The sequence below is a fragment of the Lethenteron reissneri genome, chromosome 22 (genome assembly GCF_015708825.2).
Source record: "Lethenteron reissneri isolate LAM-NWPU_2019-01 chromosome 22, ASM1570882v1, whole genome shotgun sequence".
Taxonomy (NCBI): Eukaryota; Metazoa; Chordata; class Hyperoartia; order Petromyzontiformes; family Petromyzontidae; genus Lethenteron; species Lethenteron reissneri.
In genome coordinates, this window is record NC_083800.1 from 13844042 (window position 1) to 13866653 (window position 22612).

The 22612-nt window shown below is 43.0% G+C and overlaps 1 protein-coding gene across 1 annotated transcript in view; it reads right to left on the minus strand.

Moving 5' to 3' along the window:
* Positions 1–22316, minus strand: part of CRTAC1 (cartilage acidic protein 1) — a 502395-nt gene extending 480079 nt beyond the window's left edge. The window contains exon 1 of the mRNA XM_061556622.1: positions 22114–22316. Coding sequence (XP_061412606.1) covers positions 22114–22316 — 203 coding nt within the window. The remainder of the gene's footprint in view (positions 1–22113) is intronic.
* Positions 22317–22612: the final 296 nt, after the last annotated feature.

A 22612-nucleotide genomic window follows, 5' to 3' on the forward strand; every position in this document is an offset into this window, starting at 1 on the left:
AATCGTTCTTGAAAAAAACCGTAATACACACCTACATAAGGAACAGATACATATATACAACGTCATAGTTTTAACTGTCACAGCACGCTACTCATAATTGCATGCCTCTGTTTTCACACTTGCCAATTCACTTCCCATCAGGGGTGCTGAGAGTAGTGCTGCATTCTTGACTAATTGACTGGAAAAGTGCAGATTTTGTAGACAATTGATTTTTATAGACCACTAGTCTCAACTAGGTGGATAAGTCCTGCAGCCAAATTCACATCGATGAAGCCCACTCATTTGCATGGTCTGCAAGTGAGGGTTCCACAAGTCCATTACAAGAGGAACCATCACCCGTAGCAAGCGACATTCCTGTAAAATGTTGCCATGTCTAAGCAGAACCACAATTGGTATCTCGTGCATTGTTAAGCCATTGCCACACACAGCGGTTGCAAGCAACCTAGCTGAGCGTCTGCGTTATTCTGTTCTCCGATCTCAGCCAGCTCAGGCGATAATAATTGCATCGAGCAGTGAGTTTTGTGCAAGAGGTTCAGGGTTTGAGGCAAGTGGGAAGGACATACCAATACTTGACCCATAATTAAAAAGTAGTGTATATTCTAAAGAAAAAAGAACAATTATACGTAACTTTGGAAAGTACATAATACTGTAATAATAATTAATGCATAGATTAAGTTGTTTAAATAATAATTCATAACCATTCAAAAAAGTATTTAAAGTACATCAGTAAAAATTCGGAGCCAATAACTTTGCACCTGCTATATTAAACAGGAATGTAGCGATGTCAGCGCTATGCCCCTGTGTGTGTGGCTTCTTTGTGCTCGAGGAGAGCCGCTCCTCTGGGCCACCATACGATCGCGGCCCTGCTCGGCTTGTGTTCCTCACGGTGGTAAAACAACTTTCTTCAGAGGTCATGCGATTTTGTGACTTTCAGGACCAGTGAATCAGTTTACTTGGGACGAATGCAAGGAAGAGAGTGGCGAGTTCTCTGCGACTTGAAATCGGTGTAACATTCATTGTCATCGGTGACCTTAATTTTAGGACATGATCAATTTGAATGAATGGCTTATCTTACCTATAAAAGGCATTTTTGTCTGTCTGTCTGCGTGTGTGTGTTCGCACACTTGCAAAGGATTTGGCTCTCAAACGGTAGGGTTTAGGTTTAAAAAAATAGCCACGTACCACGCCTTAAGCCCCGTGGTGAACACGCGCTATTCCTTTTTCCCATCCCTCAACTTTAAAGTAGTTAAATTAGCGATTTAGTGCGGGTATATTGATTTATTTATTATGCACGCTCGACCATACACAATGTTTTCCAGGTTGAGGGATTTCCCCTCCCCCAGGACCTCACAGAATGCTCAGCAAATCTGCAAACCTGTTTTTATTATAATTGGTTCTTTACCCTTCTATCTGGCAACAAAACTGACACCTTTTTGCAAGGAGTCATGTTTGCATAGACCGCAATACCTGCAGTCATAATACAAACAAAAGAACATAACTCTGATAATGTGCACTGTCCTTGAAGTTGATTGGTCCACACCCGAGACGCCAAAAGGCGTCATCTGGTCCAACCCATATGAGACTAGGCTCGAAGGAAAGCTGTCTCGGGTGTGGACCAATCAACTTCAAGGACAGTGCACATTATCAGAGTTATGTTCTTTTGTTTGTATTATGACTGCAGGTATTGCGGTCTATGCAAACATGACTCCTTGCAAAAAGGTGTCAGTTTTGTTGCCAGATAGAAGGGTAAAGAACCAATTATCATATTTTTACTGGCAAATGAGGTCCCCATAGTGTAACTGTTTTTATTAATTTGAACCTATCTGACTTTACCGAAAGACCCAGAGAATATGAATTCCTGCAGTCATGAAAGCTTTAAGTCAAGATTTCACCGCCTGTACGGGGAGGGTTTACACTTAACTATAAGATCTTTCAACAAACTTCGAGACAGGAAGTCTGATCTGATCGAAACACTCACATTTCTGAAAAGATGCCGCGACTCTAAGGTAATACGGATCTCCTTTACACTGACATCTGCTGCTGTCACATAACATAGCCACTGCCGCGTGCTCGCCATGGAGGCCGCTCTCCGATCTGACATTAACATGCTAATTTCTCACATTAACATCACTAGCCCCGCCCACTTAGTTTATGACCCTTGGGCTACACCCATTTTAAACCTTTAAAACAGTCTACCTTCAGCAGCTTTCCCCCTCTTGTTTCCTCCTTATGACGATGGCTTGTGTTGTGATTGAAATGTCGTAGTTTGTTGTTTATTAAATTTTTATTAATTTTAACCTATCTACGTGAATTCTGTGCCTGGGGGTCGGAGATTGGATGGCCGTGCTTTCCCCGAATTATGGTAATAGGTGTGGCGCTGCAGGTTACTTTTTTGATGGAGTTAAATAGCGATATGTGATCGGGGGCATTGAGGTAGACTCCATCTCCTCAGAAACCAGCGACCACCACCCATCCTTGCAGCGCCTCACGGCTCTCCGAACCTCCGAGTAAAGGCTGCGGTAAGCCTCCTCATTCTCTGACGTGGGATGCTGTAGACGATGAGAGTGGGCCTGTCGCTTTTTCTCAGCAAGCCTGAACACCTCCTCTGTCAGCCAGGGTCTCCGGGGAGGTCTGAACCATGTACCCAAAGCAGCCATTGCAGTTGCATGAGCCACAGTCCTAAACCTTGCCCATTTCTCCATCTGTAACTCACTGCCTGCGTATATACAAACAAAGATTTAAAAAAACCCAATGAGAGTCTTGCACGCAGTGGTAAATGGTGTTAATATTTTGAGAAAACTTTGGACAATGTTCAGCACTCTGAACATGGTGGCCTGAGATTAATTCCTAGCTAGTGCTAACATCGAGGGCAAGAAGTGTCTGAACCAATCTTGGGCCTCTGCTAGATCATCAGAGCCTTAAGTGAGGACCCGACGTCATCTGCAAACAACTAGTGCACAGTGAAAGAAAAGTCAAAATCCTCCAACAAGAATAAGGCTTGACAGGTCACCAACATCTCTCAGCACTCTCTTCGCTGGCCACATCCACGAACATCTATTGATGTTTCGATTTAAAGCTTTCGTGACTGCAGGGATTCATCTTCTTGGTTCTTTCGGTAAAGTCACGTAGAAGGGAAGTAATAAAATAATAAAAATAAAACATAATAAAATAAAATAATTCTCACGACGTTTCGGCCACAACGCAAGCAGCCGTCCTCAGGTCATTCTTCACCTGAGGACGGCTGCTTGCGTTGTGGCCGAAACGTCGTGAGAATTATTTTATTTTATGTTTTATTTTTATTATTTTATTACTTCCCTTCTACGTGACTTTACCGAAAGAACCAAGAAGATCTATTGATGTGATTTCACCAGTGGCAGAACGTTTTCGGAATTGCTTGGCTCCGACAGCTCCACCTGAACTTCACCCACTTAAGAGTCCTTTCCAAGTGCAGAACGAGGTGCAGTGAAATACATTCCACCAGTGTAAGAATGGCAACTTCAGGACTTGAAAAATGCAGAATAGGGCTAAGTTCACACACCCGCGGGTGCCATTCCACTCAAAACCAAGACGAAATGGTATGGATTTGGCCCAGCACAAATATACTGGCGCATACTGAAGAAGCATGCTCACCTTAAACAGTCCCACAAGTTCTCCTCTCACCATAACTACACCGCCACTTTCAATAACCCCACTCTTTATTTAACTACTATTATCTCATGTACAATTTTAGAATTGTTGTTTAATAAAATAGCCAGGTACCACGCCGTAAGCCCCGTGGTGAGCACGCGCTATTCCTTTTTTCCCAATACAATAAAAATACACAAAACACTCAGATAAATTATTCGCATTGTGATGTCCTCTTCACCCCCCCCCCCCCACCCCGATATGTGCAGTTACTGACTATGCAGTCGGTAGATGCTACCACTATAGGCCATATATATTACTGCAGAGCAGGCAGGGGAATCGTGGCTGGGGGGGGGGGGGTAGCAGCCCAGCCCCAGCCTGCCAATGTGCCACCTCGGCTGGCTTGGCAATTTAGGCGAGGCCGGGGGATCTGTGTCTATGTCTTTGTGTGCGTGTGAGTCCATGTGTGTGCGCATAAGTCCATATGTGTGTATCTGCAAGTCAATGTGTGTGTGCGTGAGTCGACATGTGTGTGTCAGTCGATGTGTGTATGATAGTCAATGTGTGTGCGTGGTGTGTGTAGACAACTAATATTAAAAAATTATATTTGTTAATTTAAAAAAATAATGTGTCTAAGTCCAGGTGTGCATGTGAGTCGATGTGCCTGTGTGTGTCAGTCGATGTGTGTGTGTAAGTCGATGTATCTTGTGTGTGTGAGTCGATGTGTGTGTGGGTCGATGTGTGTGTGTGAGAGTCGATGTGTGTGTGAGTCAATATGTGTGTGTTAGTGGATGTGTGTGTAAGTCCACATGTGTGTTTGTGTGTGGGTCGATGTGTGTGTGTAAGTGCATGTGTGTGTGTGAGTCCATTAGTGTGTGTGCGCATCGATGTGTGTGTGTGGGGCGATGCGTGTGTGTGGGGCGATGTGTGTGTGGGGCGATGTGTGTGTGTGAGAGTCGATGTGTGTGTGTGAGAGTCGATGTGTGTGTGAGTCAATATGTCTGTGTTAGTCGATGTGTGTGTATAAGTCCACATGTGTGTGTGTGTGTGAGTCGGTGTGTGTGGGTTGATGTGTGTGTGTAAGTCCATGTGTGTGTGTGTAAGTCGAGGTGGGCATGGGTCCATGTGTGTGTGTGCAAGTCCATGTGTGTGTGTCTTAGTCGATATGTGTGTAATTGTAAGTCCATATGTGTGTGTGTAGGTCGATATGTGTGTGAGTTTATGTATGTGTGAGTCGATGTGTGTGTGTAACTCCATGTGTGTGTGTCTAAAGTCGATGTCTGTGTGTGTGTGAGTCCATGGGTATGTGTGTGTATGTGTAAGTCGATGTGTTTATATGTGTGTAGGTCGATGTCTGTGTGTAAGTCGATGTGTGTGTCTGTCTCTTTCGCCCGGGCAACGCCAGGTACTTCCCGCTAGTATTTCATATAATTTTACTTTTATGTCAGATCAAGTATTTAGCAAATTTAATAGAATGTTATTTCCGTTATCCACAACAACGGCCTGGAAGTCGTCTGGCCCTGCTAGGAGTTCGCGATTAACGTGGCCACTAGGATCCATGTGCAATACTGTCAAAGGAGACCACACTGCACATTAGCACAGGTCCGCGGATGGAAAACAGTGTGCCAATACGCAATTACCATTTTGGCAGCTTTTCACTGCTGTCAGTTTTAAAATAAAATTTCTGGGAACATTATTATGCTGTAATGGCTCTTGCTCTTCCCACTACTTTACTATCATTACTTGCTTTTTACTTCCATTAGCCTTTCCTCCAATAACATTATTTAATTTGCTTGATTGACATGGAATAAGAGTGCTTTTTTAACATTTCGCTTACATAGTTAAAAGGCAGCGTTTGCATCAAGGGTGCAAATGGAAAAATAAAATGGGTGCTAAAGCCCTATGTAAATGAAGCATCAGAGACAGCCACTTAGCCGGTAGAAGCTGAGGAGCAGATGTGAGAAGGTCCACTCCCATCATGTGGCACCATGCCATCTTACGCGCCATTCCCGCTGACTCGGCCTCGTTAGTCTCTGCAACCCGTCTGCTTTTTTGTGAACCCCACTGGCAACGAGAAAGATATCCTATGGACATATCACACAAGTGCCGGTTGCATTCCACCCAGGAAAACCTATCGGCAAACCGATGGCGGCCAAAGCAAATGTACAACATTTAATAAAAGCCGCTGCAGACGGAATTGCATCATTATAGATTTAAAAGAGAACACAAGTTAAAATAGGTTTACGTGGAATTGAGGCTGGGCTCCCCAAGCGCCAAGCACAGTTTAGACACAGACCTCTCAGGTGATCCATTCCTGCTCAAGAGGTTAGCACGGCAAAAGCCGTTGATGCCTCCACACATCACCAGCCCTTCCTCCTCCTGCTGATTCCTGCAGTTGTTGCAAAGTTGACACCTGACCTTCAAAGTTTCCTCTCAGCCTCCTCCGCTGTCTGGCGCGAGATCTTCCCCTTAGTCACCAACCTCTGGGTGCCACCACTTCAACGATTGTCTGTGTAACCCGCTCTCTTCCACCCTGCACACGTGTCCCACCCATCACAACCTCCTGTTCCTGACTACATTCACAATACTTTCCTGCCTCGTTCTATTCCAAACTTAAAAATTGCTTTACTTTACGTTCCCATGGAATACCCAGCATTTATCAGCTTGCAGATAGTGTACTGTATAATAAAATTCAAAAAGCCTTTTGCCATTTTCATTGTTAAAGCCTGGCCTCTATGACCCACAGAGTGACAGACATCACTCGTGTCTCAAAAAACTATCTCAATGCAAAGGTTGACCTCTGTAATCTTTAAAAGTGGTTTATGTAGTTCATTAAAAACCTGCCATGCTAATGCAAGGCGTCTCCTGGCCTCCATCGTACAATCCCATGCATAATGCACACTTCTAGGTAAATACGGCCCTCTGCTCCCTCCACATTCGCACTAGCTTGTGAAACCATTGCCAAAGGTGAAAATTCCCCCTAACTGCTACCACTGTTATCAACTTCATTTTTGGAAAGAACATTTCAGATCCGCTGTCCAGCGTCAGGTATAAATGACCCATTGTAATTCCTGGACATTCTGCTATCTCTACCCTATCCATTATTTCAGTGAACACAAAGTCCAGCACCACATTCAACCAAGCAGGAGGCAAAATACATTGAGGAGCCTCTTATCCACAACGATGTGGGTAGAGCCCAATTGCAAATACAAAAATGGAATATTCATTACATTATCCATAATGATAATCTTCTCATTTTAAATCCATTATTGCTAAGAGCATTGATTTGCCGCTGCCCCTCATATACATAATTATATATATAAAAAACAACAGACTTCCAGTTATTCCTTTGCATTCTCAGTTATCAGAAGCATAACACAATGCAATGGATATCTTGAATGGATTTACGCAAATTGCTAAACATTGAGTTTTGCTCTGCGCACTCAACAACTTAGCAATAGGTTGGCCTTAAACATCAACCGTTACACCAGGACGTACAAGTATGTGTGTGAAGCTGGGGCATTGCAAACGTTGGGCATGACCTCCCTAAAATGTACAAATGTGTGCGCACACTCCAGGGAGTAATGTTGAATCCTAAAATCCGTAACCCTCACTCTTGCCGTTTGCATGGCACTATGGACTCTTTAACTTCCACGCACTATAACAAGGGATAATGATCACAATGGATGTCACCCATCAGCAACATAGTGTTCATCTTCATTAACGCCATCATTCATCAATACTAATACCAGATATAAAGATGGCAGTGGTGGCAAATGACTGATAACGATCATCAGCAGTTCAATATTTTACTCAGACACATAGTGGACGTCCACTATATACGTGGATATCATTAGTTTACAGAACGCATCAGGGTACAAAATATGAAATAAACCCTGCTTTAAATTTCAAGATTCTGAGCTCTATGAGAAAAATACGAATTGACAACGAATCAAGAAAGACAGTAGACAGTAGCATGCTGTATATAATGTCACACTCTCCGATGATGTGTGCGAGAGAGAGCTGTAGCGTAGCAGTTAGCGTGCTGTGCTGCACCACGAAACCAACCACCCGAGTTCGATTCCCGCTCACGGCCACCAACACCAGTGAAGATTTTCTGAAACGGTACTGGGCCTCCCCTAGGTCGACTCAGCCTAAAATTAGTAACTGGTGGAGTGTGTAAATATTGCCACAAGGGATATAAAGGTGGCTCGGCATGGTGCTGGCTACCCACCCCCTCGTGTGCGTGTTGGCCTTCATAGGTGCTCGCTAACAGCACTTGCCCAAACAACCTGTTAAGGGGGATCTTTGCCTTTTTTGAGAGAGAAAGCACAAGCACGCGCTCCTACCACTATGGTCTGTGAAACTCTTTCTACCAAGCTGGAACTCATTTTCCACCTGGTGGAAACTTTCAGTTGAGCTGTAGAGCATGAAATATGTTTTGCTTTACTTCATTCACTAGGAAATCATTGTGACCACCAAATGGCTTCACAAAATAATCCCTGCTTCCGCCATTCATTCATGGCTGTCTTGACAATTGGTATGAAACAGGCATAGATAATTTAATCGGCAACAACATTTGCAACGAGATTGTCACATTGTTTTTGCAACCAGGTGAGACCTCAACGACATTAAAGATTTTGTCGGGAAATGAGGATAATTATTTTTGCGGTGAAGCATTGTCATTTTTAAATGTATAGGCCTCTTGTTAAAATGGCCTTTGGCACAAGCACACAAGAGGTCTAGGCTCATGTATGAGGTCACAAGCTTCTCAATGTCCATGTCAAAGGCGAAGAGCTGCTTTAGTAATAATAAGCAGTGCATTTTCAACCCAAAAACCAACTTAGTGGCAGGCACATTACAAATCAATCACAGAAATGTCCATGACTTGAAACGAAATCGATAGAGAAAAGCAACATTACATGTTTACGTTTTATCTACAATGACGGTTTAAAAACCACACGTTAAAGGATCCAAAATGAGCAGGTTCGTGAAAGACCACATTGGCAAAAAATTGCCTCTGGTACATTTCCCAAACTATTTGTGCATCAGTTCAATATAATTCAAACACATTTCATGTCTCTACTTCACTTACCTTCACATTAAAACATTAGTCTGATTTCAAGTAACATGTATTTTAAAAAGTCCTAATAATGTGTGGAGAATTTTTATTTATTTATAAAAAATGTATCTGGTCAACTCCAATTTATATTAACCTGAAGATCAGGCATCATTGGTACAGAGTCAATTCCTCAAGCTATGTTCGTGCACCTTAAAGCCCCTAAAATGTATGATTAAATTGATTTTTTTCCATGTAATTATATTGTGGGTTTGTTTTACACATTATTAGATGGCTATGTAGCATATTCTCTGTGCTGGGGCTGTGGTTAGATCACTTTACTCGTAATTTGAAGTTTGTGTCCACATCCTGGCCAGCTGTCAACTTAGCCTGTGTTGCTCACTAATTGAGCACCACATGGTACGTCAGCAGTGTTCATCCTGTGGATACACTGGTTCTCCACACTGCGAATGTGGAGTTTTCATCACCGGGTCACAGCTGTAAAGGGAAAGGAGTTCTACCCCCTTGTTTGCGTAGGGAGACACCTGGATTCGTTTGATTAACATAATGGCCAGAACATTCACCATTAAGCACTGTCAACTTCTTACAGGAAAGTGGATATTAAATTGCCTGCTGCATTATTTAGTTGACTTACGACTCTATGTGCCAGTGACCAAATGCATGTTTTTAATTTATTGAGAAAGAAAAAAATTCCCTCCTATTATTATGGCTACCCAAGCATATTTTCTAAGAGAAATTATGAACAGCAATGGACTATCGCAGGATCTATTTCTTATAATGACCACTGAATTGATTTCAACACCAGGAATATGGCCAAATGTTCAAATGACCTATAACTGCACTGTATGAGACAAGAGCTGCTAACTACAGGGGATAATTCACTTGCTTTGCAGCTCTATTAGAGTCTTGCTACATTAAGCACTGTAATATATCATTCTTTTAGGACAATGCCTTTGTGTTATACAGCAGGCAATTTTTGTACTTTAAATTACATACAGGAGAATGACAAAGGCCTCTTGGTTATAATTAATTAATCCATTAATTCTCAACAGCCAAAACCCCATGAATATTAAAAAAAATACATAATGGGCATTTGGCCTCATCACGCTTCTTCACTGCCTGGCACCAAGTGGGGGTTGGGGGGTGGGCAGGGGTGGATATCAAATTCTTACAGATAACGCGCAGATCACCGACAGTGAAGATGAGACAATGTGATGTTTTGAAACCACAAATATACTGTACATGATTTGCTGTTTTTCACACGTTTGTCTTTTCCAAGCTCTTTTTCTACTTTTTAACCAAAGTAACTGGTGATCTCATATCCCCAGGTCAGGATATCTATGTTGAAAGAACTATACATTGCCCTGCCAGTCCGTTTAAGTTAGTGGTGTTTCGGCATCTGGACATTGCAAGCCACAAATGCAAAAAATTAAAAAGGGATCGTGGATATCTTCCCACCAAGGTCATGTGATGACCTTGGTGGGAAGATAGACAGACATGACCTTCTTGCCTCCCTGATCTACCCATTCAGGCCCCGAATCCTGCCTAACCCCCCTTCATCCTGGGATCCACTCATCGTCTCCACTCCCGTCCCTTCACTGCCATTAGGCCATCAAACTTCCCCAGCCTCATGGCTCCGTCCACACCCCCTCAGCCTGCACCACTAAAACCATCCCCACCTCTGTTAATAAAGCCACCACTTGGGTCGTTAAATATACACATTCCGTGATAATGAAAGTTGGACATAAGCCATAGGACCATTTATAATTACATTATGAAAATAGAAGTGTTTAAATGATTAGGTTTTCTCAGAATCGAAATATTTTTGTTTATTCTCTCCAGATTATTTTATTAAACGTTCAGTTCAAAATATAAATGGTGGTGTTTTATTGGCATATTTTAGTAAAAACACGTTTCTTAGAGACATCAACACCACTCCCACCAGATCATTTCTTAGTGACAGAACAAAGAGTTGGATCTCACATCCTAGGATTAAAGAAAAGGGATTGTTCTTTTTCCCATTTACCCTTTCATCCAGCATTACAATGGCCATCTTCTTCACCAACTCATTTCACTTACAAGAGGTTGGCCAAGTTCATGTCTCTACATCAGATCGTCCAGGTCCCCAGACCGGTCTCGAAATCCACTTTGCTATAATTTCATGTGTCCTCCCATACCTATGAAGAGGGCCATTGCCCGATACATTGCCTGTTACATATTTTGTTTCATTTTAAGGCAGTGCAATTGATGAATGTGTTGTGCAGTATAACTACAAGGAGACGAGGAATACAATAAGGGTCGTTGCTGTTTATTAAACCACTCTCACACTCAACATCCTACACTCACACCACTGTAGGTGACTATCTCGGTCTTTCCCCGGACACTGAATACTATTTGGACCCTACCCTCGGCTATCTCTTGGCTTTCTCAATCGTCTGCCCGGGAAGGGGGATCAGCCAACACCACCCCGCGACGAGGAGAGAGACCCTGGTCCTCTACCCTACTCTTGTACTCTGGCAATCCCTTAGGCTCTCTCACGCGTCTGCCCGAAGCAAGGGTTCAGCCAACACCGCTCCGCAATGAGGAGAGAGACACTCACTCTGGCCGGTCCTTACCCTGGCTCCCCACGACGACTCTGCCTTCGTCACGGGGTCCCCCTTAAGAACCCCTTGGGCGGCTCCTCCCCCCAGCTCGAAGGTGCTCTCCGAAGCCCCTTACGTAACCTATGACGTTACGTCATCCTTGACTGTCAACCCACTCGCACCTCCTTCTGTTCGCCCCTCATTGGTTACTCACAATACTCCTCTACAAATGTGTTGAGTATGCCATTGTGTACACATATCACTGGCCTCAGCTTAGATGGCAGATGTTCAATCGCAACGGTCCTTCGGGAGTATAATTGTGGGTGTCCCATTCACCGCTGAACCTCGCGACATCAAAGCGGTTTGCGTTAATTTATTTAGAGAGGCATAGTGCCGCTGTTTTTAAAGACATTGTACTCACCTCAGAGAACTGTCGCGACACGACCGCACTCTGTGATAGCTGGCGCCAAACTGTGCCACACGCCCTCCTGCACGGCCTTTTACTTCCGATCAGTTTTTTGGAAGAAAAAACGATGACGTACACGTATGTGCACATACGTATGTACACGTACGTCATCGGAATGGGAAAGGGTTAAGTGTGGCTTAGAGCCAGAGCCAAGCCTGAAGGCTGTATTTCATTGTTTTATAGCCCGGGAGGAAGAAAACATTTCACATACTATTTACCATTTCCAAGGCTCATAAATACTGCATGTGGGATGAATTTTTCCTCATGTTACATGGGAAACTTGGCAAATGTGTGTGAATCTTATCGACTGCATGAGACTTGAGAGCTGTGCAGGTGCCGTACAGCCACTACACCCTGCAAAGGCCATACCCACTGTGACAAAACTTTAACAGTTTAATCATATTTACAGTGACAGCTTGCCTTGCTGAAGACAAGGTCGGTTCTGTCAAAGAGCTCTGAGCTACATATATAGGTCATGCCGAGTTGGGCGTAGGCTAATTATGCCCTTGTCTGTTTCACATCTCCCTTCTAATTGGTTGTGCATTAAACCTCGAAGGACCAGCCGACACTGGTTTAAGGGGCGCCACGGTGGTGAGATGTTAACTACCTCACCTGGTGTACAGAACGTCGTGGGTTCGATCCTGACCCTGATGCCGGCTGTATAATTGGAGTTTGCATGTTCTCCCCGTGATCGTGTCGATTTTTATTCAGGTCCTCCAGTTTTTTTCCCCTCCACATTTAAAAACATGCATTTAGAGTATTTGGCTGCTATACATTTTGATATGATCAGCCACTTCGTTCAGCTATCATTTGAGGCCAAGTCGCTTCTGAAAAAGAGCTATATAGCTCAGTGGGCCTTACCCGGTAAAATAAATATAGTTTATAGCTTTCGAGATTATAATTGCCAAAGCATGCACCTCTGGCCATTCAGGGTACCTGTGATGTACACCTACCCAATCTGTGCAACATGTGGAGCCGTGCACATAATGCCAGGGAGAAGAAGGGAAACTCCCTCCTGTCAGAATCAGTTTTAGATGGCAGGTCCTACTTTTTACCTGCACAAGGAGAACATCTATTAATACAATTATTTCACTGCTGGAATGATTGAACAAACTTGTAGATATATATATCCCAGTGGGCTATGCGCACAGACACCCGGATTATGAGTGTACACGGGTACACCTTCAGCTACGGTTTGCTTGGGTCAGTCATATTTCATCTGGTCAACCGGTGACACTATTATTCTTTATTTTAATATTTATTTTGCTTGTTAACCGAGGAAAGCCGCACTGAACCTCATGACCCTTTTCTCACGAGGGTCCTGCCAAGTTTTCGAAGGGGTTGAGCGATAATTGCCATGTTGATTTTAATCGAGAAATGTAAGCAATTTAGGGTAATCTTCAAAGGTGTAAAATGGGACTGCTATGCCCGCGCATGATCTATGCCCGCGCACGATAGCCTACTCTTGAGAATTACGTCACGGGGGTCTTTAACGTCCGCTATGAAGCAGACAGTGCATTTTTTTACAGTTAATTACATCCGCAGTATCAAGCAGGGTGACCACTGAAGTCAAGCAAGTGAACCTCTGCAACAAACATCAAATGCGCTACCGAATGTGCTCTGTAGTCTGGGTGCTGTGAGAACTCGTGGCCATGAGACCAGGTATGTGAAGGCCATGCACCTTGGGTTACGCATTATCCCACAGGCGAACTCTAAACGTTTCAGTACATATGTAGATACAATGAGGGGAAAAAGTATTTGATCTCCTGCTGATTTTGTAAGTTTGCCCACTGACAAAAAAATTATCAGTCTATAATTTTAATGGTAGGTTTATTTGAACAGTGAGAGACAGAATAACAACAACAAAATTCAGAAAAACGCATGTCAAAAATGTTATAAATTGATTTGCATTTTAATGAGGGAAATAAGTATTTGACCCCTCTGCAAAACAAGACTTAGTACTTGGTGGCAAACCCCTTGTTGGCAATCACAGAGGTCAGACGTTTCTTGTAGTTGGCCACCAGGTTTGCACACATCTCAGGAGGGATTTTGTCCCACTCCTCTTTACAGATCTTCTCCAAATCATTAAGGTTTCGAGGCTGACGTTTGGCAACTCGAACCTTCAGCTCTCTCCACAGATTTTCTATGGGATTAAGGTCTGGAGACTGGCTAGGCCACTCCAGGACCTTAATGTGGTTTCTTCTTGAGCCACTCCTTTGTTGCCTTGGCCGTGTGTTTTGGGTCATTGTCATGCTGGAATACCCATCCACGACCCATTTTCAATTCCCTGGCTGAGGGAAGGAGGTTCTCACCCAAGATTTGACGGTACATGGCCCCGTCCATCGTCCCTTTGATGCGGTAAAGTTGTCCTGTCCCCTTAGCAGAAAAACACCCCCAAAGCATAATGTTTCCACCTCCATGTTTGACGGTGGGGATGGTGTTCTTGGGGCCATAGGCAGCATTCCTCCTCCTCCAAACACGGCGAGTTGAGTTGATGCCAAAGAGCTCCATTTTGGTCTCATCTGACCACAACACTTTCACCCAGTTGTCCTCTGAATCATTCAGATGTTCATTGGCAAACTTCAAACGTGCATGTATATGTGCTTTCTTGAGCAGGGAGATCATTGACAAGATCCTCCCGTGTAGTTCTGGGCTGATTCCTCACCGTTCTCATGATCATTGCAACTCCACGAGGCGAGATCTTGCATGGAGCCCCATGCCGAGGGAGATTGGCAGTTCTTTTGTGTTTCTTCCATTGGCGAATAATCGCATCAACTGTTGTCACCTTCTCACTAAGCTGCTTGGCGATGGTCTTGTAGCCCATTCCAGCCTTGTGTAGGTTTACAATCTTGTCCCTGACATCCTTGGAGAGCTCTTTGGTCTTGGCCATGGTGGAGAGTTTGGAATCTGATTGATTGATTGCTTCTGTGAACAGGTGTCTTTTATACAGGTAACAACCTGAGATTAGGAGCACTCCCTTTAAGAGTGTGCTACTAATCTCAGCTCGTTACCTGTATAAAAGACACCTGGGAGCCAGAAATCTTTCTGATTGAGAGGGGGTCAAATACTCATTTCCCTCATTAAAATGCCAATCAATTTATAACATTTTTGACGTGCGTTTTTCTGGATTTTTTTGTTGTTATTCTGTCTAACACTGTTCAAATAAACCTACCATTAACATTATAGACTGATTATTTCTTTGTCAGTGGGCAAACGTACAAAATCAGCAGGGGATCAAATACTTTTTTCCCTCACTGTATATATTAAGAACAGCGTCATGCTTCTAGTGAATGGAATGGTCAAGTACGTGTGTACTTTATTCATCTCCCTGTGAAAACGAATTGACTTTTTAATTGGAAGATATAACGGTGATTCTTTTTCAGCGCTTATTTTCAGTCAGGCTGATTTAGTATGTTTTGTGTAAATTGAATTTTGGCATTGGTGTTAAATGTTTTATTATAGTTTTTTTCTTCATATATTGTTATTGGCTTATGTATTAAGCTATTTTATGTTTGGCACTTTAACTGTTTTGGCAAGGTTTTGCTTTCATGTTTATTCCCCTGTGCATGTTGATGTGGACCTGATAGAAACCGCATTGGGTACTTGCCTGGTTCAATTAAATGTATCCGTCTCCTAACCACATTTCCTGTACACTCATTATGCACGCTTTTTTTTCTTACAAATGTAGCCTCTCGTTAAAAACACATGCTTTAAAGATGACGTCCAATATATTGTAGACCCTACTGTAATTGTGCCGAGGTATGACGGCTGAACTGCACTTGCGTTACAATGGGATTAACATCTGGTTGTTGGATAACGGTGTGATCAGGTCAAGGTGGGGACGAAGATCATAAGGATTTCCTTTTGTCAACATTGGCTTCATGTGAGATGCAGCGAATGCTGCAACTGTCAAATTTATCTTAAATTCACCCCACAATGGAAAATCCAACAACAACAAGACATTGTGGTATTTGCTCATGCACACACCTGTTTTTTTATATCTTTTTGGAAATTTTAATTCAAAAGCAGCATTTATTGCCAATGTAGTTTTTTTTAGCAGTTGAGTTGTACAGCAGTCTGATACGTTTCCAGATTGTACAGTTACATTAGCAAGGACGTTTTTTTTTTGCAATGCTCTCTTTCGAGTGTATAGCAAGTATGTGTGCAAATCACACGTCCAAGTTTAAGTCTGTGAGCCATGCGATAGCTTCGGGAGTTGCGCGACTAATACTGCTCGGTACGCCGGAGAGCGGGGCGCAGGATGCAGTTATTCGTGATAACGCGTTCCATTGTCTGGTTCGGGTGGCCGCAGTCACACCGTGTGGGTTGCCTTTAATTCTCCACTTGTGGAGGAGGTTGTGGCGCAGCTGCGACCAGTTGCTGCTCTGCAGTGGTTGGTGGAGCACCGTCGTTTTCTTGGCAAAAGATCAGTGCCGTGGATGTGAAAACGCCATTGCAGACTTAGGGCACTTAATATGTTGTCAATGAAATGTACTACGTGCAATGCTTCCAGCTTAGACCATGTCGATGAGCTAATTTGCCATTACTATACAATAGTGTGAGATGTCCACTGCAGCCATTTCACTCAGACGTTTTCCATCGTCGTTTGTTTTTAATGCAACTTCCACCGCGCAATTGCAGTATGTTCTCCTACCACGAGGTAGTAGTTGTGTTGCTGAAGAACACCGCGTTATGGAGAAAATCGCGTTATAATAAATAACATATATTATAAGGTAAAGACAGTCTGCGATTACACGTTAGATGTGTATACAAGCTGAACAAATAATGAGGCGCGTGGGTAGTGTCTCGAAGCATCCAGCAGAATCCCGGCTTGTGCGATGCTATGCCGAGGCAGCCGTACAACTGCTTATTCCTATTTGCATGACGTAGTTCTGTTCACTCAATCGTGTTAAATCCAATTTGCATCCACGTTATAAAAAATGTGTTCCCTCACATACATTCATCCTGTTATATACAATTCGGATTATAGGAGAAAATACTACTAACAGTAGTTTCTCACTGCAGTATTGCTGTTACAAGTACAGTTCCAAAGTGATTATTCCTCCAATGTGATATGTCGCACTGTCAGTATCACATCACACAGTCACACATCACTGAAGCTAATTTATATACGTGAGTATAATGAACATCTATTTACGCCCTGGATTCTGGCTCATGCGTGGAGGGTTTTTTCAATAGGAGTTTATTCCACTTGTTACACAGCTAATTATGTGGAAACTGGTAGCATATGCGTCACAATAGGCCTAAATGTATTTGATGTGCTACGAAATTACATAGGTGTTCATTACCGTTATGTTGTGGATAATCCTCTCGATCGTTCACATATATGGAGGGAGTTGCGGCGCAATAGTTAAAGCACTCTGCTAATGTACCCAGCGACCTGAGTATGAAGCCCCTAAAACGGTGAGTGATGTTTGAACTATTACTGGGCGCTCAAATTTGCCAACTTGCACTGACCAGCATGGTGAAGGATGGTCAAACAACCACCATGACTTAAAAGGTGAGCTGAACTAACGCATGCATCACTAACCACTACAGCAAGCTCAACTAGTAGCTACTAATTGACCAGTACTGTGACAAACAATCATAACAGTGCATGTAAACGGTGTATTAAGTAGTGTGTAACGCTCATAGTTCTATCACAGCAGTACCAAAAGGCATTTGGATGACCATCCTAAAGGTCAGTCAGCATAGGGAACTTTCCAGTCTTTGCTTTTATCGGTTAACATGTGAAAAGACAGGAAGACGAGTGTTGGAAGGGCACGTTCCCCAACCTTTGCTATATATGAGTGTGTGTGTGTGACAAGTGGCGAGGGAAGTGAGAATCTGCATTTGTAGACAGATATTTTGTGGTTGTGCTGCCTTGCCTTAGCTCACATTGTGGTCAAACATCGGCAGGAATTGATGTACTTGTGCAATTAATACTTATATACTTTCTTTTTTATTTATTTTTGTGACATGCTTATCTTTTCTCTATTTTGCACTTAAATAGTTTTAGTTGTTGTTGTAACTTGCGGACCCACCCCAACTGGATATATGTGAAAAAGAGCTTCATAGATCATTTGATTCCTCCTCCAGTCTCAACAAACATTATCATCTGAAACTGGAAAAGGCCCAGTGAGCTACAATCTCTCTTCCTCACAGCTGTCCAGCCTAAGTTGGGGTCTTGGCAATCGCGAAAAAGTACAGACTCCGAGCTCAGATACAGTAACCCCCAGAGTTACAAGACTACCAGTACTTTCAGGGGTGCAACTATGGTATGGGGGGGGGGGGTATGTGGCAGCGTTGTGCAACGCATAGGCGCTCAGTCGGGCACAAGGGGGGCCCCTGCACAATCAGATTAAAAAGTAACCATTCTTTTAAAGACATTTAAAAAATCCAACAATTAACCATGAATGCGAAAAACATTGTTACAAACTAAAAAGAAATATCTCCGAAAAAATTCCACGCTTAAAATATGGCAGCATGCTACTGGTGTTTGTTACTGAACACCACCAGGCTTTTTTGTTAAATGACATGCACATGAAAGCAAGACGAACGACAGCTTAATTGTGAGCATTGTACCTTTAAATCTGTTTTAGTAATAATGTCACTGTGACACTGTCTTCCTCTAAACCCAATACACGGTGCAATTAAAATAATATATATAGTTATAGCCTTACACATTGTTGTATACGGGGTAAAAACATCTGTAGCTATTTCAGTACAAGTCGGCAGAAAGGAGGGGGTCATATTTTGCGTAGCTCCCCCCGTTGAAATAGGTATTTGCGCCCATGAGTGCTTTACATGCTCTAATATTACCAACAATGCCTGAACAAGGGCACAGTTATTTACAATCTAAATACAGGTGTGCTATTATTGGGGGATACCACGTGAGGGGGAGTTTTTTTGTTATATTAACTGTAATTGTGTGCAACAACAACAAAAAGCCCCACAAGCAGGTTGTGAGGTGATTATTATGCGGATTTAGAGGCGAGTGTGTTTATGCGAGGATGGTGGTGGCGGGGGAAGAGAGAAGGGATCAAAAGAACATGGAAGAAAGCTCCAGTTCTCTATGGTGCAGCATGAGGCAAAACCACAAAGTGGTGTCGGATTAAATTGCCAGGGACAGGATGTGGTGTGCGGAGGTCAAAACCATGTTTGGCCCTTGTACACCACACAGCACCTCATCTGCTGGTTCTGCTCTTACCTATAATATCGCTCCTTCTGTGTCACCAATACAGATCCATCATCTCCGAGACCAAAATACAGTATTTTGATATTCCTCAAGGTTCCATCAACACAAATTGAAATAACTACAGGATTAAAATGATTAAATGACTGTCACTATTTGAAATAATGCAATTATAGACAATGCATCGAAAACTAACATAACGGTTCTGAAACAAACGAGGGACAAGTTGCCTGAAAACCACAACAAACTCGAAGAAAATGAGACGTAGAAAAAGAGATGGAGATGCGAGACTGAAGATTATATTATCAGAAGTCCTTTGAAAAAGGTTACAAAAAGAAATCAGAGAACCCGACATAAATGTGATTGAAGACATAATCGCGAGCACTGGGTTGCATGAAAGCAGCAGAGAGGAGGATGATTGGCAATTCACAAATGCTCACCCTGAGGGACAAAGACAGGACCATAACATGTGATAGAGATATAATCTTAAAATTACTGTAGTGATGGAAATATTTAAACTGTTTCTCAAACGATGATATTCAGCGACAATAACAGTTCACAAGCAGGTGCTGTGTGGAATGACAGACACATCGTTGGACTGTGAGACATGGCAACAGCCTGGGGAGGCCTTCATCCAGCAGCAGATTTACAATTACTGATGTTAATGATGAAAAGCATTTTGACATGTTACATGACGACACCATATATATAAAAATTGCATTTTATTGTCTTGATACGTACAGGGGCCTTTCAAGGGTGTAGCCATTCCTAGGTCTGAAAGTGGAATCACATTTGCATCTTTAGTTGCACAATTAACCTTAAGTTGGATAAATTTTTGCACATTTGAATATTTATGGAAAGTGCTTCCACAAATAAATGGGGTCAAGTTTGTGTTTTTATGCACCCAGTGGAATAAAACTCTGAGTCTCATCAATACACTCTTATATTTGGTCATGAACAATGGTTTTTGAGTAAACAGACCCACACACCCATCACTATAAATTAATTCAGAAACTTCTGTACTCAAATCAGCATTCTAATAGACTGCCCTTTCTCACATTGTAACAGACTGTCCTATTTCGACAATTTTCCTGATTTTTTGAGAATTGTGTGGTTCACTTGTAATATTGTCCAAATGTTTAAGATTATCGCATTAGGTCGGATACCTTACAGATTGCGTACTTAAACTAACACTATCTGGGTTCCTGCATCTAACAGTGCAAGACCTCCAGGAGCCACTACTATTTCAGCTAAATGGAACCAGTGTAGGCCAAATTATTATTTCCTTGTCTTACCTCAGTGGACCCAGATCCATTTGCATATGACCTAAGCTGACCACAATTCTCCTGGGCCAAATGAGCGTGGTTTCCTGCCTGGTCTAATTGGATGTTCAGTCACCCTAATACGCACTCCAAGAATCCCACCACTCACCCCTCTGCCCCCATCTATCCCAAGTCATGCGTCGGCCACTGTGGTAATCAACCCATCTTCCTCCAAATCTATGACCAATTTGATTCCCCAAACTTCGTTCTGTGACTGAGAGTGAAGCCCTTTAGACCAGTCAATGACAATGAATGATAACAAATTGTAAAGATGAGCAAATGTGGCTATATCTAAGTCTGCCAATAGGGATAGCTTGCATGGAGTCATCAGATCGTTTCTATGAGATTGTCCATCTTCATGTATTTCATTAATTACAGCTCATGTGGGACATATGCTGTGTATGCTGCCATTTATAATGGAAGGTCACTGTGGGTTGAGAATATAATCCAAATCCCAAATGTGAAAATGTATCTTCAATTAATTTAGGTAATTTAATGATTAATTTAATCTGCTGTAAGATAGTTAACAAATGCAGAATGTGCAAATCATCAGCTTGTCCGAATCTTGCACAGGATGAAGGTGTAATATACTGTATATCAAATCGAAATATAAATTATGTACAGTACAGCTCTTTGGCAGCGCACTGCTGGATGAAGGCCTCCCCCACGCAACGTTGGTTATGAGGGTCATCTGGCAAGAATAATTCAGCATTGTTGGTCAGTATGGAATGGTGAAACTGGATCGGTGGGGGCTAGAGGACTGGTTTGGATATCCCTCGCCACTCATGTGAGCTGGGGGTGGTAATCCAACTGAGGTGGCCAGACTCACCGTGCGGAGCGTGACCCACTGTGACGCTGCTCCGCGCCCCCACTGCGCTGCATATTGCAGCGAATCAAATGGCAAAAGCGTTTTCCTGCTCAAACGAGCACGGGGCAGATGGTGGTGCTTATTTCAGCTTGCGTCCGTGATCCAAGTTGAAAATTGCACACTCCTATGGGGGGGATAACTCGCTCCGTAGGACCACCACTGATGACTTCCCACAACGCGGTACCCATTTTTATCAAGCCCAGCCGAGTGTCAGGCTGAGCCAAGCCGTAAAAGGGATTGAAACTTGTACCTTTTTCATTGCAAGACACGTGTGGTCTGACCACAATGACACCACCAAGGTCTGCTGATTGGTGGCAGACAGAGTTTTTATGGAGCAAGAAGGTGTGTTTTTGTAGCTAATTTGAAGTACTATAGAGCCACTAGCCACTACTTGATTTTAATGCATTAAAAGACATCTATAATAGATAATTTTATTGCATTTTAAAAATTTTACTTGCAACCTCACAAGTTTGTTCTGAAATGGAAGTTGCAATGTCCAACTCTGCAACAGAAACAATTCATTTCAGGTTTATGACCCTGCCATGTGCATGCTTGGTCACGTAAATTACATTATTTCCACTTCAATTGACCAGAATAAACTAAAAGTGATTTGAATTTTATTTTATGGAACTGAGATAATAATCATAAACCCTTATTAGAGTTTTAGTTCGTAAAATCTTAATCGGTGCATTAATCACTGATTGAACTTTTGCAAGCAATTCCACGTAATGTGAACTCCTTGAGCAATGAAAGTAAACATGAAAAAGAAACGCAAGCTCCCCATCAAACGCCATGACATCCCCTCGCCTCCGATTAGCACGGTTGGCTATGTACACACTGAGAAATAAGCCCAACATAGATACATGCAAATGGAGTAGACTTTCTCCATGAAAGGAACGATCATTCTAAAATGCTACACTGAGTTTACGGCGTCGTGAACGGTGTTTCTTTTGGGCTGGGTACAAAGTCAACGTACCCTGCTACGAGGACCTCAAGGTCCCCGTCTCCATCCACATCGGTCACTGCCACGCCGTAGTTTAGCTGGACAGGGTTGTGTGTGTAATCCTGGGGCAGGAAGCGTTCTCCCACTGAAGTGAAGAGCGGGGAAGGGCCAGGCTGAGCCCTGGTCAGTGCCCAGAGTGAGGCCAGCAGGCCGTAGAGCCACGCCGCACCTGCCATTCCTAAACACACACACACGTACAACAACACAAGCACCATTAGCCACAACCTCCTCGAGACGAGGATGACACCATATCCCGCTGGAATACAGTGAAGTAGAGTGAGGCTGAGGGGGAAGAAAAAAACGTAAAAGGAAAAAAAGCCCAGTAGGCACTCTGACTCAGCTGCACTCGCCACCCCGTGCGTGCAGTATATCATTACAGGAAGTGTAAATCTCGGTTAGGATACATCCGTTAAGTGTTGTCATTTTCACGAGCGTATAAAAAAAGAGTGTGCTGAGAAGGACGGGGCATAGC